This window comes from Mobula birostris, chromosome 8 (genome assembly GCF_030028105.1).
Source record: "Mobula birostris isolate sMobBir1 chromosome 8, sMobBir1.hap1, whole genome shotgun sequence".
NCBI lineage: Eukaryota > Metazoa > Chordata > Chondrichthyes > Myliobatiformes > Myliobatidae > Mobula > Mobula birostris.
The window spans coordinates 146,399,152-146,425,776 of NC_092377.1; the positions used below are offsets into that span (position 1 = coordinate 146,399,152).

Sequence of the window (26,625 nt, forward strand, 5' to 3'; positions counted from 1 at the left end):
TTTACATGTGATCATCCCCAACTGGCTCCCATTTTCTCTGCCACAACCCATGAAACAACCCACAGAACTTCAATTCTGAATGCTATTGCTAGCGAGCTGTTTGCATATTTTTCTTGTTTGCACATTGGGTATTTGATGGTCTTTTTTTAATGGTTCTTTGTAGGACCCTATAAGGAGACAAATCTCTAGATTATTTAATGTAAGCATACTTCGATAATAAATCTACTTTGAACATATTGGCGGGTTAATTAGCTGCTCTAAATTGGCCCTTAGTGGATGTTGGCAGAACTGGGCACAAGGGAGAGAACAGGTCGCAGGGAAACAAGTGGGGTAATGGTTTTGAAGAGATTGCTCTAAGAGCCACCATGAACTCGATGGGCTCTCCTACTTGTAAAGAGATATGAGTGTATTGGATTTTGCAATGCAGGGAACGCCGCGGGCGTTCAGCAAGATCCCACAACCGAACGGTCGCGTGATTTGATCCCACCGGTAGACAGATGTTTGACAGGAAATAATGCAACATGGTACAACATTAAAGTTATGTGCGTTTGTGTGTGGTAGGGCGACTCAGTCAAGGCTCAGTGACCTTAAGGAAGTACCTTACAATTAACAAACGGCGCGGTAGCGACTGCGACGAGGGGTCCTAGCGCTCATAGACTCATTGCCCTGGAAAAGTTTCCAGTCTGTCAAACGTTTGAACAGAGTTCGACCGAAATACTCGGGACGCCTGCGGGAAGAGATCAGTCAACGCCCCTAGCTCGTTCAGTCTCTCATTGACATTCTGTCCAGGAGGCCTACAGCTTTAAGAACCGCAGGGGCGACACCCTGTGGGTTGGACTTGGTACCATTCAACACACAGGAAGTTAACAATGGTGAAGTTTGAAGAGCTGAATCTGTTTTTTCTCGTCGTTTGGCTGGGCAGAGCCGTCACAGAGACCTCCAACTCAGACACACCACCTCCAGAGAAAATAGGTAAAGGCCTATCAATTACTGCAAGGGTAAAGCGCGCTGCCGAATCATTTGTCCAGCACAATCTGCTCTTTGAACTGATCACAGCGCAAGGACGTGAGCAGACTGGGACGTTGAATCTCTCTCTGTCTCTCATTCCTATTTACACTGGAATTGCATTGGAAACTAAAAATAGCGCTGGGATCTGTCGGCTGGTCGAGGCCCGTGTGGAGAGATGGACAAGTTCTTTAGTTGTTCAGATTTTATTGTCTCTGACAGGACGCATATTGCAGACAGGGCACAGATGAAGTAGTGAGAAGGGGCAATCAGAACCGCGAAGGAAATCACTGTACCAAACACTGACCTCTTAACTAGAGGTCAAAGCTGGATGGTTTTGTTAAAACTCTATACGGCAGTTGCCCTGCAGCCGGATTATCGTTGAAAAGAAATGTAAAAACATTAGATACAGGGGAATTTCACCACAAAAGACCCCAGGAGGAAGGATTTTGGACAAACCACCACCATTAGAAACCCAGCAGTTTTGTCTGAAGTATTGTTGCTGGGCTCGATCATTTTTGTCTAACCACGGCCACTTTCCTTGTCAGTACGCACGTTTGTTTAGTCGCCGGCGTGGCGCCTCATTCTCTGGTATATCTGGTTTTGCTAACAGACTTCCCTTCCGTTTATTAAACCAGGTTCAACCCTGGCTTGATGCAAACGGCAGAGACTAACCAACTGGGCTGTGAGCTTGCTGGCTGTGGCCGAAGCCACCGTTCAGTGCGGTTGTAGTGGCAAACAGCGGGAGAGAATGTGCTCTCGGTGTGAGAGTGGGGCTTTGCCCCTTCATGGATGATGTGGTGCTGGCTTTCTTCAAGGGGAATCCGGGTGGGTGAGGGGTGCAGTTTAAAATCTAGCCTTTTATTTCTACTCGGAATCGGGTTTAAAATCACTGACATACTGTATGTTGTGAAATGTGGCAGCATTACAGTGCAATATATTTTTTAAAACTATACTTTACAATAAAGATATGTAAAGTTTTAAATTAAACAGTCAGGTAGTTTCCATGAGTTGGTTCATCATGCATTTAGAAATCTGATGGTGGAGGACTAGAAGCAATCCATCAAATGTTGAGAGTGTCTGTGTGTCTTCAGGCTCCTGTACCCTCCCTAATGGCTGTAATAAGAGAACATGGGATGCCCCCATGTCTGCTACCCTGCAGAGTGTTATACGGCCAGCTACATCATGGTCGATGCTCAGCTGGAGGGCCGAAGAAGCGCTATAAGGATCAGATGAAGAATGCTTTAAAGAAGTGCAAGATCAGACCCGAGGACCTGGAGGATGTTGCTGCTGACTGTACCACTTGGCAACAGCTGTGTAGGGAGGGGGTTCGTATTCTGGAGATGGAAAGAACAACCAAAAGACAGCAGAAGAGAGCCAGGAGGAATGCAGTCACGGTTGCCACCACTACCACATATACATGTCCTACCTGCAACAGAGCTTGTGGGTCCAGGATAGGGCGGTATAGTCATCAAAGATCTCACCGTTAAAGGAGTGGACATTGTCATCGGATTTCGATGGACAACCGAAGAATAAAAGAACATGTCCTGAGATTGGTTGGGAAATAGTGCACTATGCCCACTATTATACTGGAATCCTTTGTGCTCCAGACAAAAGGACTCTGCTCCCAGTGCTGAGACAGATCCTGCTTTTCCATCATGAGTGGCCAAAGATTTCCACAAGTCGATGGAGATGTTACACTTACAGGAGGACACACAGAACGTCCTTGAATGGTGTTCTCTGTCCACCTGGTAACTTCTGACGTGTCTGCCCTAGGCTTCAGGCCTGGGATGTTGACCAGGGCGATGACAAGTGGGCTTTGTGAAGATGATGGTGGCCATATCTGTCCGGTGCTTTGAGGTGTCTGCAGTGGGTTTCTGTATCTGTTTCATGAAGCCCGTGACTCAGAAGTGTACAGGAACACCTGGATCACTGCTGTGCAGTAGACCCTAAGCTTTGTGGGAAGGCTGAGGTATTTTTCTCAGATGGCCAAGGTGAAAGTAAATTTTATCAGCGATGTCCACTTTTCTCAAGGTGGTTCTAAAATATAGGTAGATGCACCTTCCACTGGTTCTCATTGTAGGCCTTTATCGTAAGGGATTGTGTCGTGTTGCTGGGATGTTAATCCTAATGCCCCTTCGGTCATTTGCTTCGGTGAGCAAGTCAGAAATGACTTGAGGCTCGGCTTTCTTAGATAATCCATAGATAAGTGTTGTACTGCAGCTCGATGACTAAAGTAGGATTGGATTTAGTCCTGGAGTGGAGGAGATGTAGGCTGAAGCATTTCCCACTTGAACTGTCAATGGGCTCCACTCCAGTAGGGGGAGAGATGGAGCAGAAAGACAGCAAGTGGAACAAGCAAAGTTCAGCAAGAAGACTGAGAACACGATGTTTGACACCGGCTGCACTGAGATTGGGACTGTTGTATGGTAATACAGCAAAGACTGTTTCATTCTCTGTGACGATCACTGGAGTGTAAGATGGAAATCCTGTTTGCTGGATGCACCTTTTCGCTTCTAGAAGGATGGCATTGGTCTGTTAAAACATGCCATTTGGATTGGTGTAGTGTATTTAATATTTCAATAATATTTCAGTAATATTGTAAATACATTGTTTGATTAAGCATTCTTTGTTTACATAACTACAGAAGTATGTGAATGGCATATGTTATTATGCCACCACATCATGTGTGCACACCTCACTAAAGTAAAACTAAGTGGACACGTATTGCTGACTCCTGTATCTTGCGTTCATTTTGTTTTTCAAGTTATTAAACATAAGTTGTTGTGCTGATTATGGACTTTGCAAGGATGTGCAGAAGGAGTTGAGCTGGTACAGCTGACAGAACATGCAGGCCATCAATGATCCAAAGCCTCATTGCATCAAAATAAAGCTGCTTGTTCCACAAAATTTCAAGTGAGAATTGAAACAACACACACAAAATGCTGGTGGAATATTCTGTGTGTGTTGCTTGAATTTCCAGCATCTGCAGATTTTCTCATGTTAGTGAAAATTAAAGTCAGTTGCAAAAGGGCAAGATTTTAGTTTCTGTGATGTCATGGTATTGAATGGTCGGATAGCAGAGTGGACTAACATTCAAAAATCTGAACTAATAACGCAAAGGTGCAAGTTCAAATCCCACAACAGCTGATGGGGAATTGAAATTTATTTAATTAAGAAATTCTGCCAACAGGTCAGAAATGTGACAACGATTTGTTATGGAAAAACCAGGTTGTTCACTAATGACTTATTGAAGAAGAAATCTGCCTTCCCTACAATATCTTGCTTGTATGTGACACCAGACCCACAGCAATGTAAGTAGCTGTTAAATAATAAGTGGCTCATTTCAACAATAGACAATAGGTGCAGGAGTAGGCCATTTGGCCCTTCGAGCCAGCACTGCCATTCACTGTGATCATGGCTGATCATCTACTATCAGTATCCAGTTCCTGCCTTATCCCCATAACCTTTGATTCTGCTATCTTTAAGAGCTCTTTATTATCTTTAATAATTAGGGACAGTCAGGAAGCAGGACCGCGCGGAGAGTTTAAAAAGGAGACCACCCTATACAGCGGGCAGCGGAGTGAGCGGTAGCAGAGTGTAGGGCTTTGGCTTCAATGGGCTTAGGCAGTAAACGGGAAGAGGCTAGAGCGAAGCGCCAACTCTTTTTTCTCTCTTCCCCCCCCCCCACCCCTTTCGCGAATCGGCCCGGACAGACAGGAACAGCAGGGCTCTCACAGCTAACGGTTTAAAAAGTTTGTCTGTTTGGCAAGGTAAGTGGGTGAGTAGACTTATTTTTCCTGTTTCATTCCTGTAGAATTAGATAGCATGCCTGCAGGGTTAGTGCTTTGTTCAGGGTGTCAGATGTGGGAATCCTGGGAGACTTCCAGCCTCCCTGATGGCCACATCTGCGCCAGGTGCACCGAGTTGCAGCTCCTCAGAGACCATGTTAGGGATCTGCAGCTGCAGCTTGATGACCTAGAGCTTATCAGGGAAAGTGAAGAGGTGATAGACAGGAGCTACAGGGAGGTAGTCATCCCTAGGCTACAGGAGTCAGTAGTCATCCCTAGGCTACCGGAGTTAGAACACTGGGTCACTGTCAAGAGAGGGAAGGGAAATGCCCGGATAGTGGAGAGCACACCTGTGGCTGTCCCCCTCAGCAACAAATATCTTGTTCTGGATGCTGTTGAGGGGGATGACCTGACGGGGGATGCCCACGGTGACCGGGTCTCTGGCACTGAGCCTGGCGCTGTTGTGCAGGAGAGAAGGAGGGAGAAGAGAAATGCGGTAGTCGTGGGGGATCCCATAGTCAGGGGAACAGACAGGAGATTCTGTGAGCCTGACAGAGATACCCGCATGGTGTGTTGCCTCCCAGGTGCCAGGGTACGGGATGTCTCGGATCGGGTCCTGAATATTCTAAAGGGGAGGGTGAGCAGCCAGTTGTCTTGGTACATGTTGGTACCAATGACATAGATAGGACAAAAGAGGAGGTCCTGAAGAGAGATTTCCAGGAGTTAGGAGGGAAGCTGAGAAGCAGGACCTCCAGGGTAGTTATCTCGGGATTGCTACCTGTGCCACGTGCTAGCGAGGGCAAGGGTCATCGGATCAGGCAGATGAATGCCTGGCTGAGAGACTGGTGTAGGGGGCAGGGCTTCAGATTCTTGGATAATTAGGATCTCTTCTGGGGGAAGTATGACCTGTTCAAAAAGGACAGGTTACACCTGAACCCGAAGGGGACCAATATCCTGGTGGGAAAGTTTAATAGAGCTGTTAGGGAGGGTTTAAACTAATTTGGCGGGGGGATGGGACCCGGAATGATAGAGCGGAGGAAGGGGAAAACAGAAATAAATCTAAGATAGTGAGAGGTAAAAATGTCAGGAAAGACAGGCAGGTGATAGGGCAAATGTGTAGCCATTGGGATGAGTTGAAGTGCAATAAAGTTGCAGTGAAATCAAAGCAAAAAGTATCAAATACTGGTCTTAAGGTGTTGTATTTAAATGCATGCAGCATAAGGAATAAGGTGGATGATCTTGTTGTACAGCTACAGATTGGCAGGTATGATATTGTGGCCATCATTGACACCTGACTAAAGGATGCATGTCTCTGGGAGCTGAACGTCCAAGGATACATGGTGTATCGGAAGGATAGGAAGATAGGCAGAGGGGGAGGCGTGGCTTTATTGGTAAGAAATGATATTAAATCATTAGAAAGAGGTGATATAGGATTGGAAGGTGCAGAATCTTTATGGGTTCAGCTAAGAAATATCAGGGGTAAAAGGACCGTGATGGCGGTTATTTATAGGCCTCCAAACAGCTGCAGGGATGTGGACTACAAATTACATCTGGAAATAGAAAAGGCTTGTCAGAAGGGCAGTGTTATGATAATTGTGGGGGATTTTAACATGCGAGTAGATTGGAAAAATCAGGTCGGCACTGGATCTCAAGAGAGAGAATTTGTAGAATGTCTGCGAGATGGCTTTTTAGAACAGCTTGTTGTTGAGCTCACTAGGGGATCGGCTGTACTGGATTGGGTATTATGTAATGAACCGGAGGTGATTGGAGAGATTGAGGTGAAGGAACCCTTAGGAGGCAGTGATCATACCATGATTGAATTCACTGTGAAATTAGAAAAAGAGAAGCCAAAATCTGATGTGTCGGTGTTTCAGTGGAGTAAAGGAAATTACAGTTGCATGAGAGAGGAACTGGCCAAAGTTGACTGGAAAGAGACACTGGCGGGAAAGACAGCAGAGCAGCAGTGGCTGGAGTTTATGCGAGAAATGAGGAATGTGCAAGACAGGTATATTCCAAAAAAGAAGAAATTTTCGAGTGGAAAAAGGATGCAACCGTGGTTGACAAGAGAAGTCAAAGCCAAAGTTAAAGCAAAGGAGAGGGCATACAAGGAAGCAAAAATTAGTGGGAAGACAGAGGATTGGGAAGTTTTTAAAACCTTACAAAAGGAAACCAAGAAGGTCATTAAGAGAGAAAAGATTAGCTATGAAAGGAAACTAGCAAATAATATCAAAGAGAATGCTAAAAGCTTTTTCAAGTATATAAAGAGTAAAAGACAGGTGAGAGTAGATATAGGACTGATAGAAAATGATACTGGAGAAATTGTAATGGGAGATGAGGAGATGGCAGAGAAACTGAACAAGTATTTTACATCAGTCTTCACTGAGGAAGACAGCAGGATACCGGACACTCAAGGGTGGCAGGGAAGAGAAGTGTGCGCAGTCACAATTACGACAGAGAAAGTACTCAGGAAGCTGAATAGGCTAAAGGTCGATAAATCTCCTGGACCGGATGGAATGCACCCTCGTGTTCTGAAGAAAGTAGCTGTGGAGATTGCGGAGGCATTAGCGATGATCTTTCAAAAGTCGATAGATTCTGGCATGGTTCCGGAAGACTGGAAGATTGCAAATGTCACTCCGCTATTTAAGAAGGGGGCAAGGAAGCAAAAAGGAAATTATAGACCTGTTAGCTTGACATCGGTGGTTGGGAAGTTGTTGGAGTCGATTGTCAAGGATGAGGTTACAGAGTACCTGGAGGCATATGACAAGATAGGCAGAACTCAGCATGGATTCCTTAAAGGAAAATCCTGCCTGACAAACCTATTACAATTTTTTGAGGAAATTACCAGTAGCCTAGACAAGGGAGATGCAGTGGATGTTGTATATTTGGATTTTTAGAGGCCTTTGACAAGGTGCCACACGTGAGGCTACTTAACAAGATAAGAGCCCATGGAATTACAGGAAAGTTACATACGTGGATAGAGCGTTGGCTGATTGGCAGCAAACAGAGAGTGGGAATAAAGGGATCCTATTCTGGTTGGCTGCCGGTTACCAGTGGTGTTCCACAGGGATCAGTGTTGGGGCTGCTTCTTTTTACATTGTACATTAACGATTTGGATTATGGAATAGATGGCTTTGTGGCTAAGTTTGCTGACGATACGAAGATAGGTGGAGGGGCCGGTAGTGCTGAGGAAACGGAGAGTCTGCAGAGAGACTTGGATAGATTGGAAGACTGGGCAGAGAAGTGGCAAATGAAGTACAATGTTGGAAAGTGTATGGTTATGCACTTCGGCAGAAAAAATAAACGGGCAGACTATTATTTAAATGGGGAAAGAATTCAAAGTTCTGAGATGCAACGGGACTTGGGAGTCCTCGTACAGGATACCCTTAAAGTTAACCTCCAGGTTGAGTCAGTAGTGAAGAAGGGGAATGCAATGTTGGCATTCAATTCTAGAGGAATATAGTATAGGAGCAGGGATGTGATGTTGAGGCTCTATAAGGCACTGGTGAGACCTCACTTGGAGTACTGTAGGCAGTTTTGGTCTCCTTATTTAAGAAAGGATGTGCTGACGTTGGAGAGGGTACAGAGAAGATTCACGAGAATGATTCCGGGAATGAGAGGGTTAACATATGAGGAACGTTTGTCCGCTCTTGGACTGTATTCCTTGGAGTTTAGAAGAATGAGGGGAGACCTCATAGAAACATTTCGAATGTTAAAAGCATGGACAGAGTGGATGTGGCAAAGTTGTTTCCCGTGATGGGGGAGTCTAGTACGAGAGGGCATGACTTCAGGATTGAAGGGCGCCCTTTCAGAACAGAAATGTGAAGAAATTTTTTTAGTTCGAGGGTGGTGAATCTATGGAATTTGTTGCCACGGGCAGCAGTGGAGGCCAAGTCATTGGGCGTATTTAAGGCAGAGATTGATAGGTATCTGAGTAGCCAGGGCATCAAAGGTTATGGTGAGAAGGTGGGGCAGTGGGACTAAATAGGATAAAATGGATCAGCTCATGATAAAATGGTGAAGCAGACTCGATGGGCCTAATGGCCTACTTCTGCTCCTTTGTCTTATGGTCTTATGGAAACAAAGTCCAGATCCTGTGATTTCTGGGAAAAAAAATATATCGGTTGTAGAAAACAGTGAACAGAAATGGATTTTGTTGCTAGCACCAAATAATTTTTTTTGGTGGAGTAAACAGATGCTATTTCCATTGGCAACAAGGCCAGCATTCGGAGGGGATCAGTATTTTTAATGCAGCAAGTTACTGTAATGGAGAAGGGAGGTGGAGGCAGAGTCAGTGGAACTATCTAAAGAAAATAAAGAAGAAAAGTTTTCCAGGCTGAAAGGAAACAGGAGGTAGAGGGAACCTGTAATTCTCCCCACAGTAAAGAAGGGGAATTGTGAAGGATCTTGAAGAGGAAATGAATAAATAGCAGAAGGGAAATAATTTTCAGGACTGTGTGGAAGTGAGATTAACAGAAGAGATTTTGTATAGACATTATATACAAAATGGACTGAATAGCCTCTCCGAGATTTTAAGGTTCATATTTCCTTATGCTATGGAAGGTCATTTGGTCCCTTGAGTTAATGCAATCCCATTAACCCCCTTCCACATTTTCCCACAATTGATGTTCTCTCTCATATCCAACGCCCCCTTCTTTCTCCTGCCACACACCTACACCAGTGGTAATTTACGACAGCCAATTGACCTACTGACCGACATGTCTTTGGGATGTGGGAACAAAATGGATCACCCTGGAAAAACGCAGGCAGTTACCGGGAGAACAGGCAAACTCCACGCAGCACCGGAGGTCAGGGTTGAACCCAGAACGCTGGAGCTGTGAGGTAGCAAGGCTAGTTGTTCGATAATCTTACAGCTGTACCATTTCTATCACAGAACTAGCTGTGTAAAGTAGATTAGTTTGGTCTGTTCCTGTGATCTAAAATCCTCCTGTTCACGCTGTTGAAGTGCACCTGTCGAACGGGTCTAGTCTGGTCTTTAATCCACTAGACATTTCTCTCCTGGAGTGGCCAGACTCTCAAGTTTTCTTTTTCTTTCCTGCCTCCTTCAGCTGTGATCGGGGCTGGGATCAGTGGAGCGTCAGCTGCCCACTTCCTAAGGCAGTATTTTGGACGGAGCGTACAGATCGATGTTTATGAGAGCGGGACAGTGGGAGGGCGGTTGGCCAAGACTTCTATCAGTGGCCAGGAACACGAGATAGGAGGGGCAACCATTCACCCTCTCAGCCTGCACATCAAGGAGTTTGTTCAGCTGCTGGGTAAGTTGCAGTGACTTCTGCTGGAACTCTCACCCATAAAACAATTCTGAACTCAACAGCTTTCAAGAGTCACGCAGCACAGAAATAGGTCTGTTGGCTGTCAGATATCTTTGCACTAAATCTATCTGACTGCCTTTACTCCATTCCCTTCTATGCCTTGTCTATTTAATAGTCTGTGTAGGTGCCTCTTAAACAATAATTATATCTTATTATTACCATTATCTCCTCTGGAAGCACATTTCAGATAACGACCATTCTCTGTGTAAAAACGTATCCCTCAGATCTCTTTTAAAACTCCTTCTTTTCTACAATGAGAAACAAAATTTTGTCTGCCCCTTCTATGGCTCCATTAATCTTATACACTTCTATCAAGTGATACCATTGCCTCCTTCACTCTAAGGATTGCAAGTCTTATCTAATGTCCCTCCAGAACTAAAGTCCTCCAATCCAGGCAAAATCCTGATTAACCTCCTCCTCCTCGAGTCCAGATTTGTGTTTCCCTTATAATGCTGCTATTTTTTTTTCAGCCACAGTGCTGTTCAGCTATCTTTGATCTTTACATTACAAGACAGCCGAACCTTGTCTTGTCAGACTAAAGAAAATCTTCCATTAATCCTGACACCTCTGCTCTTTCCCTGTAGCCCTGAAAATTATTTCCACTTTTAAAGTGGTTCTCCAAACATCTTTTAGCTTTCTCCCCAGCCATAAGAAGAACAAACCTGGCCTTTAACAAATGATTTAAAACAAGTTCCGTGTATTTATTTTGATGTAGGAGGCGTTTGACCTCTCGAGTCTATACCGGCTTACAGGCAACTTTCTACCATTCTTTCTTTCTCCAAACTGAGAAATTGCACATTTCCACATTATTGCCCACTCGCTTATCATGCCCAAACCTCACTATAGACACCTTGGCAGCCCTGTGAAGTCCCATCATCTGCCTGACCCTTCCTGAGTGTTTGACTGCACGCTATCTTTATTTTTTTACCATCTGTCCTATCCTGAGTCCCATCACTCCGGTTCCCACCCCCCGCCAAATTAGTTTAAGGCCTCCCCAACAGCTCTAACAAACCTGTCCGCGAGAACATTGGTCCCCCTCGGGTTCAGGTACAACTCATCACTTTTGAACAGGTCATACCTCCTCCAGAAGAGATCGCAATGGTCCAAGAATCTGAAGCCTTGTTCCCTGCACCAGCTTCTCAGCCACGCATTTATCTGCCAAATCATCCTGTTTCTACCCTCACTGGCTCATGACACAGGCAGCAATCCAGAAATTACTATTCTGGAAATCCAGCTTCTCAGCTTTCTACCTAGCTCTCTAAAATCTCTTTTCAGGACCTCTTTGCTTTTCCTTCCTATGTCATTGGTACCAATATGTACAAAGACATCTAGCTGCTCTCCCTCCCTCTCCAAAATGTTGTGGACATAATTTGAGACATCCCTGACCCTGGCACCTGGGAGGCAACGTACCATCCGGGTGTCATGTTCACGTCCACAGAATCTCCTGTCTGTTCCCCTCACTATTGAGTCCCCTAGCACTACCGCTCCCTTCTTCTCTCTCTTCCCTTCTGCACCACGTTTTTTACCCCATGTTCTGACACTAATGACTCTTCACCGTGAAGACTGCATGTTGTTACCTCCAGAACATCGCCTCTCCAGTTGCTGTTGAATCCTTTGTTCCTAATTTTGCAGCTTCTGCACCAGACTCCAAGCTTCCATCTTCGGTAAAAATGAGGCAACCAGATCTCCTGTGTTTATCCCAACTGTTAACACACGCTGAAACCCACAAAACTATCAACAAACTGAACTCTCTGGCTCCTGGTCTGAATTTAAAATTCTTCCTCACATGTTCAAATCTTCCTGGACACTAGATCCCAACCTGGACTCCGATCTGTTAATTGTGTGATTTACCTCCATTTCTACTCGGTATTCTTCCAATTCTGACTGCTTGTCAAGAGATGGATTAAAGTAGACTTAGTAGTTTTAGGGAACAGTACAGTATGGCAGCGAGAGAATAACTTTCTACCATCCTTTCTGCCAACTGGACAATTGCACATCCCCACTTACAATTGCCCATTCACAATTCCTGCCCAAACACCACCTCACTCACTCTGTATACCCCTTACCTCTTCACCTCGCTTTATTATGCCAACAAACGTGGATATTGTAAGCACACACAAAATGTTAGCAGGGGTTCCCAAACTTTTTTTTAAATGCCATGGAGCCTTACTGAGGGGCCCATAGACCGCAGGTTGGGAACCTCAGCAGCGAGAGGAACTCAGCAGGTCAGGCAACATCCATGGAGATGAATAAACAGTCGACATTTTGTGCCGGGGTACTTCATCAGGGTCCTAAGTAGCAAAGGAAGCTGGATAAACAACAGGAAGGAAAGAGGAGTAAATTTAAAGTTATAGAGAGAAACAGCATGGAAATAGGCTTTTCGGCGATCTCATTAAAGGTGCCCATTTAGACCTATTTGTCCATGTTCTGCCCATACCCTTTTAAACCTTGCCTATCCATATATTTACCCAAATGCCTTTTAAATATATTGTACCTGCTTTGACTAACTCCTTTGGCAGTTTTTTTAAATATGTGCCACTCTCTGGGTGAAAAAGCCTCTCCAGTCCCTTTTTAAATCTTTCCCTTCTCACCTTAAACTTACGACCTTTTTTTTGGTTTCCTTTCCCTGGGGAGAAAGACTTAGTGCATTCACCCTATAAGTGCCCCTCGTGGTTTTGTACACCTCTATATGATCACCCCTCAGCCTCCAGTGCTTCGAGGAATGAAGTCCCCAGTCTGCCAAATCTCTCACTGAAACTCGGGCGCTCAAGGCTTGGCAACGTTATAGAATAGAAGGCTGTGGTGATGGGGTGGGAGGGGAAGAAGACAGGACAGCAGGAACGTGGGGGCCAAATGGCCTGTTTCTGCACAGTGTATTCATTTCAATCCCAGAATCTTAATGTTCCCTGTGTTTGTTCACACACAAGGTCTTACGGAGCGCAAGCACCCTAACAACCTGCTGGCGGTGTACGATGGGGAGCAGTTGGTGTTCGAAGAGAGTGAGTGGTTCATCGTTAACTTCATCAAGCTGCTCTGGCGGTACGGCTTTGACTTCCTGCGGGTGAAGATGTGGCTGGAAAACTATCAACACAGTTTCATGAGGTAAGGATCATCAGTACCAACAGCACAGAGCTATGCGTAGACAACTGCCACCTCACCCACGTCTGCTTTGGCTCCTTTGCCAACGCTAGATCTCTTCCCCTTTCTCCCAGTCTACAGAATTTGGAAGGGCTGCTCTTAACTCTGTCAGAATAGAACTGCTGAAAGGGTTAAATTATGAAACTTGGATGCACAGAATGGCCTTGAGCGGACTGATTAAAGACGTTAATTAGCACAGAACAGAAAGAAATGGTCTGGGTACATGTGGTGGGGGAATGGACCAAAGGTTCTAGCCCTACACTGGGCACTTGGTCACTGAGAGAGCACAAAGTACACAGAGGGTGTGGGAGCTGGAATCTGTCATCAGGGGATCAGCTGTACACTTTAAAACTGGCATTGGGAGAGATTTGTATGGAGCCAAAGATAGTTGTAGAACAGAGGATCCAATTCAGCCATGATCCAAGTTCGTTACAATAAAGACCCAGGGGACCAAATAGTCTCCTCCTATTCTCATGCCTCTTGGAGCAGGGTTGGCTTGGCAATGTTTAGTTGATTACCGTGCAAGAGATTGTGGTCTTAAACACAAACTGTAACCTGGCTGTTTGGAGTAGGAGTGTGAGAGGGACAAGGCATGTTCTCGTAATGAGTGGGGTTTCGCCGTAGAGTTGTGACTGAGACCTTTTGGCCGTCACCTCAGCACCCTGAAGAAGCTCTGGTCTGCTACCTTAATTCATGGCAGCCCACGTGGCAAAGGCACCCCAGCAATAAGAACACAGCATGATCCCAGCACCGCATAGAAGAATAAAAGGCCAGGATTTCCATGCCTGGTACTACCAGTTCTGAGAGGGACGTCCTTCCTCGGAAGCTACACTGGTTGTCATTGCTGCCTCCCAGGATCAGTTCCAGCCAGTCTACAGATGGCTCAAGGAGCAGGAGGGCAGACAGAAGCCTACACTGGGGTCACCAGGAGCAGTATTATACCCCCATCTGGGTAAATCCAGCAGGTGGAAAGGAAACACTCAGCATACCAGGCAGCGTCTGTGGAGAGAGAAACGGAGTTAGTGCTTCAGGACGTTCATCAGAACTGGGGAATGTTTGTGTCCAGTCTTGGAGCGAGTGCAGGAGCTGAGAAGGAAGGGCATATCTGGCGCCGGGCCAGATTGAAATGTTCATTTGCATTGGGACTGGAGGCAAGAGATGGACTGGTTCAGCTTGCTGCTTGGCTCTATGCTGAGCTAGACTAAGTTGTCTTAGTCTCTGTACACTTAGTCTCAGAACGCTATTTGCTTGTGTTCATTGTATGCATGATTTATTTCTCCACACATCAGCTGTTTGAAGGTCTTTTTTTAATGAGTTCTGTTAGTATTCTTTGTTTTGTGGCTGCCTGTTAGGAGATGAATCTCAAGTATATATATTTTGATAATAAATGTACTTTGAACTTTGAAGGGCAGAAAAGTGAGAGAGATTAGTGATTATGGTCCATGATGTAAAAGGGTAATAATAGGCCAAAGAAAGTTGGGTCTAGAGGAAATATAAGCAGGAACTGGATCAAAATCAGGAGTTGCTGAAATTGTGCGCTCTAATAGGGTGGATAGTCCTTTTCCGAAGTGAAGAAGGTTTGAAACAAGAGGCCTCAGTTTACTGAGAGGGGAGAAGTTCAAAGGAGATCTGAGGGTCAAGCTTTTTACACAGAGGGTGGTGAGTATATAGATGTGGTGTAAGCAGGTAAAATTACAGCATTTAAAAGGTGTTTGGACAGGAAGGGAGTTGAGTGATACGGACCTTGTATGGACAGATGGGATTACTAGAGATTGACTACATGGTTGGCATGGATGAATTGGGCTGAAGGGCCTATTTCTCTCTGTACAGTTTTGTGACACTGTTGTCCAGAAAGCTGCCATGTGTCTAATCAGGTGAGGCATCAATCCTCAAATTTGCATCAGGCTTCCTGGGAGGAACGCAAGAAACTGAGCACAAAGTGATCAGAGAGGGATGGAGCAGTAATAGATCACCTGATCAGATGAAGGTCTTAAAATATTCACCCAAACTAGAGGGGATCACATCAAGAGGTAAAGAGATTAGTCTTATTTGTCACATGTGCATTAATCAAAACATATGGCAAAATGCATCAAAGTTGCTGGTGAATGCAGCAGGCCAGGCAGCATCTCTAGGAAGAGGTACAGTCGACGTTTCAGGCCGAGACCCTTCGTCAGGACTCGGCCCAAAACGTCGACTGTACCTCTTCCTAGAGATGCTGCCTGGCCTGCTGCGTTCACCAGCAACTTTGATGTGTGTTGCCTGAATTTCCAGCACCTGCAGGATTCCTCATGTGGCAAAATGCATTGTTTGCGATGTGCTGGGGGCGGCTCACACCTGTGGCCGGGCTTCAGGCATCAGCATAGCATGCCTCCCCCCCAACTCACCCTAACTGTATGTCTCTGAAATGTGGAAAGAATCCGGTTTCCTGGAAGAAACCCACACGGACACAGGGAGGATGTTCAAACCTCTTAAAGACAGAGTGGGAATTGGTCCCTGATCAGTGACTGCTGGTGTTGTAAAACGATTGCTGTAACCACTATGCTGCCTAAATTTAAGAGCTACAAATGAAGGAAGTAAACTGAAAGAAGCAAAAGCAAGTTGCTGCTGTTTCGGCAAGAGAGATTTAACTCTCATGATTTTGCTATCCTCTTAAAAATTGATGCTTGCTTGGAGACTGAAACATCTGTATTTGTCGCCTGCAGAATCTATCAGTACCAGGCTATGGGCTACTCCTTCTCGACCATGGAGAAGATGCTGCAGGTGCTTGGCGGTGACAAGTTTGTACAGCTGACCAAGCGTTCCATTGACGAAGCCTTGCAGGAGGCCGGCATCAGCCAGAGGTTCATTGACGAGATGGTCGGCCCCATCATCAGGCTCACCTATGGAGAGGGTGTCCATGTCAATGCATTCATAGGTACAGCAGCACTTCATGGTGTTTGTATGTTGTTCCTGAGATACAGGTAGAGATATATTGTGAATGAGAGGTTGCCGATGTGCTGCCATTTGACCACATCCTGTAGGTTGATGCTGTGGCTCGGCCAGCTGTCCTAACCACGGCTATTTAACTAAGAAGGTTGCCCAACCCTTACTCTCCCTCCCTGCCACAGTTCCTGAAGTTCCCATGGGAGGATTCTATCCAAAGTTAGCATGAAAATGGGGCAACAGATCACCATGGGTTGGTCATAATGCGGGACTTGGAAATATTTGAAACCCCAGGTACAGGCAGTTTTGGCCAGGGCGTATTTATTGTCCTTCTGCAGCAGTCCTGCGGAAATGGTTAATGGGGAGACATCTTCTCAAAAAGCCCCTGCCCTCATGCAGAGCCGGTGCAGTGAAAGCCTTGGCTCGCCCTATCCCCGGCCATATCAGAGCTTGTTGCTTATAATGTAGCACAGGGGTCCCCAACCTTTTTTGCACTGCGGGCCGGTTTAATATTGACAATATTCTTGTGGACTGGCCGACTGGGTGGGGGGGTGGGGGGAGGTGTTCAACATAGGGTTAAACTCACCATACATTTAGGGTTGCCAACTTTCTCACTCCCAAATAAGGGACAAAGGTAGCAGTCAAATACGGAACACGTGTTTACCCCGAGAAACACTACCATGACCATGAAGCCTTGCGCGGGCACCTGTGTGCGCATACGTGACGTGCGCATGCATGTGTGTTCCGATTTTTTTTTCCACAAATTGGTTTTGTGCAATTCTGTTCAGTGAAACTATACTGTACATACATTATTTCTACTTTATATAGGCTGTGTATTTATCATAGTATTCCTGCTTTTACTATATGTTAGTGTTATTTTCAGTTTTGTGTGTTATTTGGTATGATTTGGTAGGTTATTTTTGGGTCTGGGAACGCTCAAAAAATTTTTCCCATATAAATTAATGGTAATTGCTTCTTCGCTTCACGCCATTTCAGCAGGAAAGGTTTCATAGGAACGCTCTATCTTAGCGGGGGAAATACGGGACAAGGGCGGTCCCGTATGGGACAAACCAATTTAGCCCAACATACAGAATGTCCCGGCAAATACAGGACAGTTGGCAATCCTATGTTCAAGTTCAACAGTGCGTGGCAGAGAATGAGGAAAGGTGCAGCTGACTCATATCGTTTCCTCGCGGCCCAGTAGCACATGCTTTGCTTTGCATGGCCCGGTGGTTGGGGACTGCTGCTGTAGCGTGAAGGTTGGAGCCAGAGTGATCTGTAGCCCACTCAACCAATCCTGAATTAAAACCAGAAGATGTGGGAGAAGCACTCGGACAGTAACTGTGGAAAGGGAAGCAGAGTTTATGTATTGGGTTGAAGGCCTCACAGATTATGTCAAGGGACCTCTCACCTGAAAAATGAACTCTGTTTCTCCCCACTCAACCTCTGAAGCTCTGGACAAAACAATCCATGTGCATCCAACCACCTTGCTTTGAAGAACAGGGAAGTTCTTCCTAATTGGAAGATTGATTGTAAAGTCATAGAGTAGATTTATATGGGACAGCAAAACTTTGTGAGCCAAAGAACCCATGCTGTGCTGCTTTCTTTTTCCTACATTCTTCGATGTCCTAGCCAATATTAACTGCAGGAGTGGCTAGATTACACGTAGATTATCGACTCAAGCTGTGTTGTGGGATCCACTAAGTCCAAACTGCCTGCTAAGTTACACTTCTAATTAACAGTAAAGCTCTGCGGGGTGTCAGTCAATGATGCAAGCTGTTTTTGGAGTACAAAACTTTCCTTCCTGTACAGGTAGCATGGTGGAGCATGGCACAGCTCCAGTGTCCCAGGTTCAGCCCTCAGTTTGCGGGCTGTCTGTGTACACATTTACCAAGGAGCTCCTGTCATATCCCAAAGATGTGTAGATTTGTATGTTAATTGGCCACTGTTAATTTTGTGTGTGCGTAGATGGGTGGTAGGAACTAGGGGGTGTAAAAGGGATGGTGGAGAGTAGATTAAAGAAAAAATTAGTTAAGAATTAGGATAGCCCTATAAACAGGTGAAGCAATGCATTGAAACAGCCTGTCTATCTTATAAGGAAAGTCTGAAAATATAATCTTCCTGAATATTAAATAGAATAAGCTGTGGAAAGGCAGAAACAGCTCTATATTAGGTAGCATATAACTAACCAGCATTACAGAATCTTTCTCTCCCTTTTAAGCAACAAGGAAAGGGAAGTTTAATCAAACAGGATACTTTGCACACCTTGGGATTTCCTGAAGCACATTGCAATCAATACCTGATTCCACAATGTTGTGTTGGAGGAAATGGACAGGCTGTCTGCGCACAGTGTGGTACTGGTGATGACCAGATAACCTGTTCATTAACACCTTTGACTGAGAGGAAAATATTGGCCCAAACATCGGTGGAATCCTTATGAACTTTTTCTCTTCCAGTGAAGAGAGCAGACAGGGATTTGGTTAGCTGTTTGTTCATTATGTGCTGAGTTGTATGAGCTGAGGCGTTCGTGGTCTTTTAGATGACCATGATTGTTCTTGGAAACTTTTTCTGCCAAAGTAATTTGCCATTGCCGCTTTCTGGTCAGTGTCTTTACAGGACAGGTCACCCCAGTCATTATCAATACTCTGTGGAGATCGTCTGCCTGGCGTTGGTGGTCGCATAACCAGTAATTGTGATATGCACCAGCTGCTCATGTGACTGTCCACCAGCTGTTCCTATGGGCTTCACATGGCCCTGATCAGCATCTAACCATCTTGCCCAAGGGTGAGCTGCAGGCTGGCAGAGGGAAGGAGCGCCTTACACCCCCTTTTGTAGAGATGTATCTCCACCCCACCACCTGAGGTGTAAAAGTTAGCTGTACAGGCATAGAATGCTTTAAATATTCAGCCTGTCAGGCAGCATGTGAAAAGAGAAAGAAAATTCATGATTCAGGTTGATGACTTTTTATAGACTCTACTTGACCTACTAAATGTTTCCAACATTTTAGTTTTTATTTCAGTTCTCTTCAAAATTTTTCCTTGGTTTAACATCCTGTCTGACAGTGCACCATGAACTCAGTACTGTACCCACAATATTAGGCTAAATATGTACGCTGACATCTCAGTAGTGAGGCTTGAACCCACAGCCTGTGTATCGGAGGTATAAAGATGATAAAGGGTGCCGAGCTATAAGCCGTTGTCTTTGCCGCACCTGCAGGCATGACCTCGCTGTCAGAGACAGAGTCCGATCTGTGGTCTGTGGAAGACGGGAACCAGCTCATCTGCTCAGGCCTGCTTTACTCTGCGAAAGTCAACCTCATCAAAGGCAAGGTCACCTCCGTCGAAGCCAAGAAGAGGCCTCGTCGCAATGGTGAGTCCTCTTGTTCCAACAGCTGGTCAGTGACGTGTGCGGCTGAGGAAAGTTATTGGGAGCTGAGCAAGGCGTTCTTGGGCAGTTACCATTCAGAGGATAGATTATCGTTATGCTGTCGAAACTCCTTGCCGCCTCAAATCCAGGTTTGTGCTTTTTGATATATGAGCATAGAATTGTCAAGGCATTTGAGCTCCCCGAGATCATGCAGCATCCAATTAGAACAACTTTATCACTTCCTTTCCTTTCTTTCTTTCCCCACAGATTAACCTCTATCAAACCTGTTTGGGAAGGCAAGGTAGCGTAGCAGTTAACGTAACCCTAATGTAGCACTAGCGACCTGGCTTCTATTCCATCACTGTCTGTAAGGAGTTTATACATTCGTCATGACCATGTGGATGTCCTCCACGTGCTGCTCTTCCCTCCCACATTCCAAAGACATATTGTATGGGGTGGTAGATTAACCGGTCATTAATTGGTAGTCGATTAATTGGGCTCATTGGGCTGGAAGGGCAACCCTTACTCTCCCTCCCTGCCACGGTTCCTGGGAGATTCAAACAAATGTCAGCATGAAAATGGGGCAACAATATCACCGAGAGTTGGTCACCATGCAGGACTTGGAATATTTGAAACCCAGGTACAGGCGGTGTTGACCAGAGCATGTCTATTGTCCTTCTGCAGAATTGCTAAATCAGAAGACATCTTCTCATTGGGCTGGAAGGGCCTGTTACCATGCTGTATCGCTAAATAAAATTTTAAAAATAAATGCCTAACCATTTCCCTTTGCATTCACTGAATCCATTTCAAAATATCGATGTTACCTTGTGTCCAATTTATTAAAAAAAAGTTCATCCTGTCATCACTTTGTACCTTTGCTCAGTGCATGCTGAACTGTTGGTCATACAGGCTTGTGAAAGAGATGTTAAATTGCCCTCTCAACTGGCTGAGAGGAATTCCAGGGAAGTTGCCCTCTGTGTTAGTCATTAGGTTCCTTCAACAAATGATTTCGAATGCAGATCATTTGAGAAATTCTGAGAGAGTCTGGGAGGTGATGGGTGGAAGAGATAAAAGGCCAGAGAAGAAGGAATCAAATAGGAGGTGACAGTGGACCATGAAATAAAGGGGAGGAGGAGAGGACCCAGAGGGAGGTGATGGGCAGAAGATGAGAGCAAGGAAGGAGAGGAGAAGAAGTGAGAAGGTAAGCAGAGTGGGGAATGGAAAAAGAGCAAAGGGACGGCGGTGGACAAAACAGTGTGTTCTATTGTGATTCAGTGTTTTCTCCTTAAATTTCAGGTGATGAGGTTACTATTTATGAAGTGAACTACGTGGATGGCCCCGGCACTGGCTATGGGGCATACGATATCGTCATTGTTGCAGTCCCCTTGCACAGCTCCGATCCAGAAATCCATTTCCGGGCTTTCTCCCAGCCGATCGATGTAGCTCAGGGTCGCTACCAAGAGAAGTTTGTCACGCTGGTGGAGGGCCATTTAAACGCTTCTTTCTTCAGCTACCACGGGGCTGGGCCTTTCCGTCCCACCACCATCGGCACCACCGTACACTCGGGCAACTTCATCCTGGGCGCCAGTGTCTCGACACCCATCACAGGCGTGGCATCCCCCACCCGGGTCTGGAAGGTGCTGTCGCCCGAGCCCCTGGGCGAGAAGCGGTTAAGGCAGCTCTTCCCATCCTGGGCTGCCGTGCGCCAGGCCCAGTGGCTTGCCCACCCACGCTACAGCCCAGACGATCGGGTGCCGCCCTTCGTCCTCCACGACCAGCTTTACCACCTCAATGCCATTGAGTGGGCAGCCAGCACCCTTGAGATGATGGCCATTGCTGCCAAGAATGGTGCCCTCCTCGCCCACCACCGCTGGTTCGGGCAGCTGGACAAGGTTGACCAAAATGTGCCACAACAAGTTAAGGTTGAACTCTGACCAGAGCTAACTGGAAAAGCTGCTTGGCTCTGAGGCATTTTCCGTACTGGATGTTTACTTTCATCTAAAGAAATGGTTTACGTTTGCACTGAATTACATTGAAAGTCACAGCACTGGAAAAGTCTGTACTGCCCTTTGGCCTGTGCAGGTGTTGGCACTCCAAACAAACCTCTCACCCTCATTAGTGCTGCTCAGTCACTGCGGAGATCATAAGACATAAGAGCAGAGTAAGTCAATACAGTCCATCGAGTCCATTCTGCCATTTGATCATAGCTGATTTATTTTCCCACCAAACTCCATTCCCCTGCCTTTGCCCCGTAAATCTTGACGTCTTTACTAATCAAGAGCCTATCACTCTCCAATTTAAATATACCCAATGACTTGGCCTCCACAACCGTCTACGGCATTAAATTCCACAGATTAACTACCATCTGGCTAAAGAAATTCCTCATCTTTTCTAAAGCGGCCCTTTTTTTCTGAGGCTGTGCTCTCCAGTACTAGACTCACCTGTGGGATGAACTTCTGCCTTATCAACACCATCTAGACAGAGTTTCTCCAGAAATCCCTACTGGATAGATTATTGAATTCCTGTCTAGTTTCGAACTTCCCTCATGAAAGAAATATTTTTCTCCTCGTCAATTCTTCTTAATCATGAGCCTCTAAAAATTTTTCCTGTAAGCCTCCCTGTCAAAAAAGACTCAGCCTGTCCAGAATTTCCTGCTGCTTAGAACTTCTGCCGTCATCCTTGGTGTCATCCCTAGAATCCTGACCCTCTAGATTCCTCTGTAATATTGAGTGTGGAACTGGGTTTGTTGTTCTTGGAGCAGGAGTGGCACCTGACGGAGATGGGCAAACTTAGGAGAGCAAAAACGTGGATAATGAGAAATACTGTCTCTCCCCATAACAGAGACTTTTATAGCCGGAGGACATGGGTATAAAGCGAGGTGATCTGAAGGAGAATTTCTTTCAGCCAGATGTTGGTTGCAATCTGGAATCTGGTGGTGCAGGCAGGTACTCTAACAACATTTTAAAAAGTACCTCGTTAAACACCTGAATTATCAAGGCCTAGAAGGTCACAGGCCGAGTACTGGCAAATAGGATTAATTTGGATGGGTGCTTGTTAGTTTGCACATGATGGGCTGAAGGGGTGTATGACTCTGATTCTGTAATTGATCCAAGTGATTATGTCAGTAATGGTGTCTCTGCTGGTCCACATTAATTTTTTTGCTCTTTTCCATGGTATTTTGAACAGTTTTGAAATATTGGAAGAAATATTCACTCTGTTAAAGTTAATGTATTTAGATGTCTGTGCTTATTTCTTCTCCACAACTTTAGCCTACCCTACTGTCCAACTTGTTCAGAGGAAAGCACATTACTACTCAGAGCTGGATGCATGGGTTTTGCTAATGGAGGAAATTAAGATAATTTGCAACAGCGTATCATCAACTTGTGGGCACTCCTGCATGCAATGTACCAGATTCAACAGAAAACCTCTTTCCCCACACAGGCCACAACCATGGTTTGATCTTGTTGCTTCATGTGAAGAATATAATGAGGGGACTGCTGACAATGAACTGGAATGAAGTCATGGGAGGCAGTCAAGGAGGATCTTGAAGAGACTGATAGCAGGGCAGGAAATTTAGGAAGAGCTTGTAGAGGGACTATAGTGTTAAGAGACAACAATGTGGGAGTTTGTGTTTTTGTTTGACTTATCAAGTAAAGAGAAGATTAGTTTTATTTGCCAAATATATTACAAAACATCAAAGCATACAGTGAAATGGGTTGATGGGCCAAATGGCCTAATTTTGCACCTGTGTCTTATGATTTGCATCAAATCCAATCAGTAAGGGTTGTGCCCACAAGTGTCACCATGCTTCCAACACCATCGTAGCATGCCCACAACTCTCTACCCCTAACCATGTCCAGAGAATGTACAAGCTCCTTATAGGCAACAGCAGGAATTGAACCTGATCAGTGTTTGCTGGTGCTGTTGATCGTTACACTAACAGCTGTGCTACCGTACTGCTGGCTACATTACCGTGTGGGTAAAGCAACTGATGTGCGGCTGGATTATAAAAGGCGAGAAAGTGAGATGGGCGAAGAGCACCAATAGGAGAGACATTTCATCCATAATGCTCTCCCATTTTACTAATTTGTTGTTCTTTCTCCTGTCATTTGTAGATGGTTGGGTAGAATTGTATTACACCTTTGAGTATCTGGATCTTGTCAACATAATGAATTTCGGGCCAAGACCCTTCGTCAGGACCCTTCACTAGGTCCTGACGAAGGGTCTCGGCCCGAAACGTCGACTATACCTCTTCCTAGAGATGCCGCCTGGCCTGCTGCATTCACCAGCAACTTTGTGTGTTGCTTGAATTTCCAGCATCTGCAGAATTCCTCGTGCTAACATAATGAATTTGAAGTTTTTGCCTGCACTGAGATTGAGTCATTCTTGGGCATGATATAAAACTGGGACTAACTCTGTTCGTTTGGAGGGGAATAATTCTGTTTTTTAAAAAAAAAACACAAAAAGGAGTGTCTTCCCATCGTCAATATTCACCCTCATTCAACATCAATGAAACAGATTTGCATAAATTGGCTGCTGCTGTTTCAACATGACAAAAGGCAATAGTCACTTCACTAATGATGAATGCTTGGAGTTTGTGAATGGGTCTATAGAAATCAGGATTGTATTTACATCAGGATGTATTTCTTTCTACCGTCTCCAACTCCTTGGGATATTAGCAGCTACACGTGCCTTTGTATAGAAACGAGTACTGGAAATACTCAGCAGTTCAGGCAGCATCTGGTGTGAGAAACAGAAGATAATACTTCAAGGAGTTGGCTTTTCCACACTATCTTGAGGAAAGGCTATCAAAATAAATGATTAATTGTTTTCACTTCACAGATGCTGCCTGAATGGCAGAGTATTTCCAGCATTTTAGTTTTTTATTTTTTTTATTGTTTTCATGACTTCAGTGCTATTTTATTTGTGCCTTAGTGCTTTTTTTAAATAACAAAAATATGTGCCCGTTCTGTAGATTCCTGATGTTTACATGCAAGCCTGCCTTCAGGATTATTTTATTAAAGTAGTCAGATAATTGCCGAATTATGCCTGTTGGTGTACCTTTTAATCATCCAAGGGAGAATCTCTCACTTGTGTCATGAAATTTGTTGATTTGCAGCAGCAGTATAGTGCAAAGACATAAAAATTACTATTAATGACAAAATAAATATATTGTGCAAAGTAAAGGTGGACCATTCAGAAATCTGATGGTGGGGAAAGAAGGTGTTCCCAAATTCAGTCATTTATTGAGATACAGCACGGAATTCGAGCTATGCCACAGGGCAACCCCCGATTTAATCCTAGCCTAATCACGGGACAATTAACCTGTCAACAGGTACGTCTTTGGACTGTGGGAGGAAACCAGAACACCTGGAGCAAACCCATATACAAACTCCTTGCTGGCAGTGGCGGGAATTGAACCCTGGTCACTGGTACTCTAATGCCTTGTGCTAACCACTACACTACCGTGCCACCCTATTCCTTGTGCAGGTCTTCAGGCTCCTGTACCTCCTCCCCAACTGTCGTAATTAGAAGCTCATTAACAGAAAGATGAAATGCTGTAAGCAGTCACCAGGTCAAACGATTTTTGCAGATAGTGATAAATGGATCAATATTTCAGGCTGATGAATGCCAGCAACTGGGAGATCGGGGTTCAATTCCCATCACTGTCTGCAAAGAGTTTGCAAGCTCTTGCTGTGACCATCTGGGTTTCCTTCAGGTGCTTCAGTTTCCTCCCAATTTCCAAGAGCCGTACTAGTTAGGGGTACTAGTACCAGGTAGGGGTGGTCAGTTGTTAGCAATGCTCCATTGGTGCTAAAAATATGGCAACACTTGCGGGCTGCTCCAGCACCTTGAACTGTGTTGGTTGTTGATGCAAATGACACATTTCACTGTAAGTTCCGATGTTTCAAAATACTTGTGACAAATAGAGCTAATCTTTACCCTTTAAAGATTTCAATGTCTTTTGCTTGCCTTATGTAAGATGAGTGGGTGGATGCACTTAAAGTGGCAGCTGACTTCTGATTACATTGGGCAATAGAAGGGAATGCATCCATGATTAATGCAGGACACATTGAAAAGCCTCAGGAGTATTAGTTTTAATTCTTGTTGTTAAAAGTTTATTAAAACACATACGGACCACTGTTGCATCACCATCGAAAGGGCAGATAGCAAGCTCGCCCATGCTTGTATCTGGATGAAATATTCCCCCAGCATATTAGTTTGGGGCAGCACGACAACCTGGGTTCAATTCCCACCGCTGCCTGCAAGGAGTTTGTACGTTCTCCCTGTGACCGCGTGGGTGCTCTGGGTCCAAAGACATACCGGTCAGTAGATTAATTTTGTCATTGTAAATTGTGCTGTGATTAGGCTAGGATTAAATCAGGATTGCTGGGTGGTCTGGCTTGAAGGACTGTATCTCAATAAAAAAAATTAAATAATACTTTCAGTTCCTTTCAACGAGCACTTGTAACTTGCACAGTGTTTGAGTTCTTGAGAATCATTTGCACTTGTGTTCTCCTCCCTTTCGCCAAGTCATTTGGCCTGGATTGCGAAAGTCCTTGTCAGTAAACATGTCAAGTTTCATGCACATCGTAAATCTGCTCTGGTTCCAATTCTTTTGCAATAAATTTCTTTCAGAAGCTGTCAGTAGCCATAACCCTCATCACTTCCCCTGGAAACACTTTGCATCACTTTGCTTTTGATAAATTGAGTCAGCTGTCAAGATGAACCATACTTCCTAATATTCCCAAAATAAATTCTTGGCTTGTTTCGGGTGAGTAACTACAAACACTGACGTAGCTTCATCCCTTTGAATACAGAGCCATTTCAGACTCTGATAAAGAAGAGTGGAAAAAATAACACACAGGCTCTGTTACAGATGATGGATAATTTCTGATGCAGTGGGTAAACTGAGTAGCCTGAGTTGTAGAATTTGACGTTGAGTTCAGAAGACTGCAGTTTGTCGAGGAAAAAGATGAGGTGCTGTTCCTTTAGCTTTCGTTGGGCCTTTTTATAACAGTGCAGTAAGCTGCAGTCACACACTCAGTGGCCATTTTGTTAGGTACAGATGT

At 45.0% G+C, this 26,625-nt stretch overlaps 1 protein-coding gene across 2 annotated transcripts; it reads left to right on the forward strand.

Moving 5' to 3' along the window:
* The first annotated feature begins 852 nt into the window (after positions 1 to 852).
* On the forward strand, positions 853 to 26,014 carry LOC140201808 (prenylcysteine oxidase 1-like). Of its 2 annotated transcripts, XM_072266497.1 has the most exons (6): positions 853 to 972; positions 9,863 to 10,069; positions 13,054 to 13,228; positions 15,967 to 16,178; positions 19,403 to 19,555; positions 20,849 to 26,014. In XM_072266497.1, the coding sequence occupies exons 1-6, from the start codon at positions 870 to 872 to the stop codon at positions 21,484 to 21,486; spliced, it is 1,488 nt and encodes a 495-aa protein (XP_072122598.1). In that variant the 5' UTR covers positions 853 to 869; the 3' UTR covers positions 21,487 to 26,014. The 2 variants fall into 2 exon arrangements, with proteins under 2 accessions (XP_072122598.1, XP_072122599.1); XM_072266498.1 differs by lacking the exon at positions 9,863 to 10,069.
* Positions 26,015 to 26,625: the final 611 nt, after the last annotated feature.

Bases quoted from the DNA above. Each gene is read 5' to 3' on its own strand.
- LOC140201808 (XM_072266497.1), top strand. From the start codon at position 870: ATGGTGAAGTTTGAAGAGCTGAATCTGTTTTTTCTCGTCGTTTGGCTG. The intron at 10,070-13,053 runs GTAAGTTGCAGT...TTCACACACAAG, and splicing joins GGAGTTTGTTCAGCTGCTGG to GTCTTACGGAGCGCAAGCAC. The intron at 13,229-15,966 runs GTAAGGATCATC...TGTCGCCTGCAG, and splicing joins TATCAACACAGTTTCATGAG to AATCTATCAGTACCAGGCTA.